Source organism: Cryptomeria japonica, chromosome 2 (genome assembly GCF_030272615.1).
Source record: "Cryptomeria japonica chromosome 2, Sugi_1.0, whole genome shotgun sequence".
NCBI lineage: Eukaryota > Viridiplantae > Streptophyta > Pinopsida > Cupressales > Cupressaceae > Cryptomeria > Cryptomeria japonica.
In genome coordinates, this window is record NC_081406.1 from 310,373,206 (window position 1) to 310,379,205 (window position 6,000).

Below are 6,000 nucleotides of genomic sequence, written 5' to 3' on the forward strand. Positions count from 1 at the left end.
AACATGACTAAGCTCACAATTGAGCAACTTGTATTGTAACACTTCCCTTTAAAGATATCAAGGCCTTGACTCAAACTCCACCCATTATTATCCATAATTCAGCTTGAACATCCCAAGGTTCATCTTTTCGACATAGGGGTTAGGCTTATTGCTCAACAGAAATTACCTTGGTTCACACAAATCCATTAATTTAAATGAAGAGTTAGACTAGTTCTTTACAACCCTAATCATGTTTCTCGAGGGTTAGTGATGCTAAAATTATTTATGCCAATGTAAATAATAGTTACCTTATCATACTATGATGACATTAATAAGTCCTTAGGTTTAGTTATAAATATATGTTAAGCTCCATGAACATTAGTACCCATTTGTGATATCAAGACTTCCAATCGATGGTCAAATATCATTTATCTTTGTCTAATTTGTAGCACACAACAATAATCAAAGGATATAATAGTGTCAAGGACATATACCCAATTTCTCATGCTTAGTTGACCAATAGTATTGTCATGCCTAATAATTTCCCAGCTTGAAATATTTTTGTCAGATATATCCCAACGTTCAGAGTTCCCCACAAGGGATGAAATGCTATATATATAACACCATAATAGTGTAAACAAGAAAAAGTAATTAAATTTGACTAAAAGTTTACATAAATCAAAATTTAATTATCTAGGGTTTTCAAGGTAGTCCATTGTTCATAAATTATTAAGATCTCCAAGATTTAAGTTTTGTTATGCTCAATGTTCCAAGCAAATATAATAAAGCACTTCATTCCCTAGGATCATGTACTAACTTCCACTCTCCACTAATTGGTGAATAAGAGTTGTATTATTTGGCTCCATCACTATGTCTGATACCTTTGATGACGAAAAAATAGAGAAAGTTAACATCATTCTATTTTGGTCTCCTCCCTAATTTTGGAGGTCAAGGGAGTTCCCGTTCCTTATCCCATGTCTCCTGATTTTACAGAGACTTTGGAGCTCTTGAAATAACAGTATTACCTCTACTGCTGGGTGAATCTTTCAAACTTCCTTACGTGAAAGATAAATGGTTTTTATCTCCAGGGATGATTTATCACATGCTGATCTATTTGTAAAGACAAAAAGAAAGTTTGTTGCCAACTAGAACTGGTTGTTCGACTTCTTCCCTACTATATTTGGGCCAGAATTACAACAGTTTATTCTCTATTTGTTCCTCTTTGGTATCGAGTTGAATGCGCACTATCTTTTTTTTTGGCGAGGATGTTCCTTTTCCAAAATATTTTATTGTCTGTTCAAGACATCATTAGTCACAGCGATCATAGTGGGCCATATAAAAATTTATATGTAGTCCTGGTCCAGGTACGCTGAGGGTGGGATAATGGAGATGCAGTTTTGTTGGTCAGCTTATGAATTCACATTTACTATGTATTGGAAGTAATTCCATCTATAAAATCTAAGTGAGCATAGCAAGACCTATAATGATCTATATCTGCATGTTACTTCTGTAGACATTTAGCATAATAAATCAGGATAGATATCCCATGTAAAACAGAGACCGAATGAAGTCCTTGCAAAACTGCAGAGCCCTATTGTCACAGACAGCTTATCCATGTCCATATTGAAACTGTGAAGTTTTAAGCCGAACTAATACTGTAAAACAAAGGCAATATGCAAAAGAGTGATGGAAAACATTGGAAATGGTTATTAGAAAGCAATAGTTACCTGTCATACCCCTTCAATCGATTATCTCTTATGACTTGAAAGCTCCACTGATCAAGGTTGAGAAAAGATTGCGAGACTGGAGTCTGAAAAGGAGTCGTGGAATCATTTCCTCTATTCTTTTCGCTTTGATGTAATCCCATGCCTTCACTTCTGTGCAGGCAGAGAGGATGCTGCCAAAGGTTGTGAGCCTGGGTTTCTACGCCTCCAATTATCGTGCCAGACTCTAAATCATGCAAACAGACAGTCAGGCCCACCCTCAATTGCCCTCCTACTCTCTTCTTCCCAACTGATCTCTCTTGCTGATTTGCTGAGGATGAAAAATATGCACTCAGACTGCCCAAAATCATGCCTTTATGATGGGTCATGGGTCAATCATCCTCTGCCTGCTGTTTTTGTTTTTTCCCATGACCTGTAGTTGCGTCTCTTCCTTTTTTTGGCTGCAAACGCAAGCTCATATCATATTTATGGGAGTAGGCATGCATTTCACTTACTGTGCAGCTCATTCCCATACCATCCCTCCCGTCCTCTCCAATAAATGCCCACACAGCAGGACCATATGCAGCCCATGCCTCATTAATTTGGTTATGTTGACTTTTCTATCTTATTTATTTTCAATTTCCGATTGAACTAAACATGGGATGTGACAGATTGAAGTAATAGAACTGTAGCCCCTTGGCCTTTGAGATAGTTGTCTACCCAATCGCCCCAGATAGTAAAATTAACAAGAAAAATCATTTTAAAAATTTGTGGGATCTTTGATTCCTTTCAAATCAACTTCAGATTGGACTGCTGACCTCTAATCACAGCCTAGGGATTAAATTAATCTTTGTGGAGATAAATTATAGATATACCCCCAGGATTATCATTACATGGTTTGTCCTCAACTAATTCTATAAAGATACAATTACATGCACTCTTTATTGAAGCGAATAATATCAAGGCAGTTTCTGGTATCACCTTTCGGCATTCAATACAAAAATATGCAAAAAATGTAGAACAAAGATAAACTGAGGCTATATTCAATTTCTACGTAGAGGGAATCTTGCAGCAGTTAAACATGGATTTCTGCTTTACTCGACTAACTTTTGTTTGTATATTCCGTACACATTCTATCTACTTACACCTCCTCTCTTCCACTTTTATAACTGTGTGTGGCATTCCCTTTCAAAGTGTAGAGGAATAATCATTTGATTCATCTTTTGTTATTTAATTCCCCCTGTTTAGCACTGGTGTTACCCAAAGTTGCATGGACACGGATACGGATACGGCTGGATACGCTATCCATAAAAAAACACATACGCATATATTTGACACAATTTTCTAAGTTATTCGATGAGATTTTGATTACTTCGAAAGCAATATAGACACATAATTGCTACATAAATAATGATAAGTTGATTTAACATTTTACAAAATGCAAAAATAGTAGAGTCGTATTGGAAGATACCCAAAAAATGGGTCGCTCAAATGGAAAAACATTTCATTTGTCTTTCTCATTGGGTGTAGGTTTTGTTTATAGCAATTTAAAAAAAAAATGCATGAATGAAGTTTTTTGAAATTAAATTTAAGAAGATTTCCGTCAAATTTAAAAAAATCAAATTCACATAGTATCTAGCATGGTTGGAAATCAAGTTTTTTTGGGAACATGTGGGTACAGTATTCAATGTGTACCCGGGCTGTATCGGATACGTATTTGTTTCGGATTTGGGAATGGATACGAGGATACGCATGCCCAGGGAGGGACAAAGGAGTTTCCGGCTACTCTGGTATTACCAACATGAATCCATAGATTTGACAAAAAGGCTTTTGTTAGCTTATCTTCGTTAGTAATGTGCATGAGCTTTACTTCATTGAGAGGTTTCCTTCTCAATATCATTTCTTTTTTCAGGTGACATTATAAGTGAATGTGAAGGCTTCTTGGTTATCCCTCACAGTATCTAAATAATAGGTTCCCAAGGAACTCTTTAAATGTGGTTTCCTCACCTGATATGTGTGTTTGTAAGAAATCGTTAGTTGCTGAAATTCCAATAGAATAGTAAATATGAATGCCAGTTTCCTTTCCTCTTCATGTCTGTTATTCAAAGTGTTCCATGGCCGTTGGGGACGGGGAGACGGGGGGAGGCGGGGGCGGGCTTTGGGGACAGAGGGACAAAGGGAAATTACTCTCAGGGATGGGTTTCGGGGACGGGGGGACTTGGGCCTGGGAGGGGGAAACGCGTTTCTGTGGAACACTCTAATTAATATTCTTCAAATTTTTGTCAACCTTTTTTCTGTTAGGAGTGCATTTTTTAACCTTGAAATTGTGATTGTTCCCATGCCTGTTCTTTCCTTCTTCAGACTATGTGGGTTATGAAGAAGGAAATCCTCAGTGCTACTATTGTGAATCAACCTTGCACGACTCTTTTACTAAGGCAGATTGTGCTTACCAATGCCTGCACCGTGGCAAGCAATGGGTTCTATTGATATGGGCAAAGTTATCCATGAATGCTCTTATATGTTATTTTTCCAGGCACACAAGTATAATTTATATTTTATTATTTTATATACTGCTACAACCCTGACATTTCCTGCTTGGTGGTGATGCAGATCTTCTTCATTGTGGGTTTAGCAGCTTCTGGTAAGTCAAATGTTTTAAGAAAAAAGCTTGCATTTCGGTCATCTAATATAGATTATTTTACAGTAAATCATATACTGTTTTTTTTATTTCAAATACTCGAGTGGCTTCACTTGTTGTATTTACCATTGTACATTAAACATATTCATCCCTTATTGATTGGTCAAAGTTATCTGCTTATGGACATTTCACTTGTGTTTAAATTGCATGTTTATAGTGGGTTTAATGGTGTTGGTGACAAAAGTGGCAAGGAGATCTCTCAACAAGGCTCTAGAAGAAAATAACAGCAAATTGGATTACATATTGGTACAGCCAGGCTTACCAGTTGTAAATAAATCTCACTTGAATCTTGAACAGTCCTTAATTATTAAAGTAGAAACTGGTTTGAACAATGATCAATGCTGATCCTTAGTCATTTGATATTTTAAGCTCACTTAATATTCTTTGGTGTAGAAGGTACGTAAAAATAAAATCATGTTTTCTCGATCAATTTGTAAAGTTGTTTATTAACATCACGTAATGGTTTATATCACGTAATGGAAACATGACAAATTTTGTTGTGTTCCTGTCTCGAGGAATTCAGTAACGGTAAAAGTAAGCAAGCAAAATGTTTGATATCGAAAATTAGAAGGGGCAACGCTGCTTGAACTATTCATCATTCTAACAAATGCATGTAAGGAATAAATAGAAAACTACAAACTAATAGTGGCCAGTTAGATAATCTTTAGCTGCCAAGAAAATAATATTTCAAATTGTATTGAAGAAGTCGGATGTAGAAAGAATTCTTCCAACAATAGAATATGATGAACAATGTGATGCATTTTTCAGGATTCAGTGGCATTGTTTTTGAGGCAATATTCATGAAGATCGAGTCAAAAGAAGAAAATGAAACACAAATCTCATATATAGGTTGATGAATATTGACTAAAAAATTATAAAGTTGAATCATATAAAAAATTACATAATTGAACACATCAATACCACCTACTTAAAAATGAAACTATATTTTGTAGTATTAATTTGGATGGTAAAAAGAAAATTAAAAAAAAAAAAAATCTTAAGCAAAATGTGAAATCTTTCATAAATAATTTCAACATTAATGTAATGACATTACACATGGAAAATAATTATTGTTGAAGAAGCCAATATCTAAATGCAACAAATTAACCTTCTATTAGTGAAACACAAGAATGCACAATAAAATGTCAATCATATAAATGAGAGTGTGTAAATGTACAATGAGAGTCTTGCATATATAGGCAAGGATGAAGAGGTGAGAAGGTAGGATTGAAACTCTAACTACCCCTCCAAATATGTAACACATTTAAGCTTAAGCGACGAGCATTTGAGCATGTATCAAATGTGTATGAACTAGGTGTCTCAAAAAATGAGTACAAGTGTCTCAATTACATGAAGTGAGACAAAAAGCTAAAAGTTTGTAAGTTGAGACTTAATGAGTATGAATAGGACTCTCTTAGGTATGCTAAAAGCTAGCTAGTTTGATAATGTCTCTATTTATACTAAACTCCCTTTAAATGCAACTTAGGAAGTAATGTATGCAAAGATAATGATGAATATCTGCTACTAAGCTATGCCAAGTATCCATGCACAACTATCTTGTAAACAGAGTAAAAGAGTGTTGCCCTAATTTTGAAACGTCCAAAATTATAACTTGTTTTT

The 6,000-nt window shown here is 35.2% G+C and overlaps 1 protein-coding gene across 1 annotated transcript in view; it reads left to right on the forward strand.

The window, feature by feature from the left end:
* LOC131075355 (uncharacterized) overlaps positions 1 to 4,881 on the forward strand; it is a 142,656-nt gene extending 137,775 nt beyond the window's left edge. The window contains exons 8-9 of the mRNA XM_058012183.2: positions 4,293 to 4,323; positions 4,538 to 4,881. Coding sequence (XP_057868166.2) covers positions 4,293 to 4,323; positions 4,538 to 4,725 — 219 coding nt within the window. The 3' untranslated portion in view covers positions 4,726 to 4,881. The remainder of the gene's footprint in view (positions 1 to 4,292; positions 4,324 to 4,537) is intronic.
* The last annotated feature ends 1,119 nt before the right edge of the window (positions 4,882 to 6,000 follow it).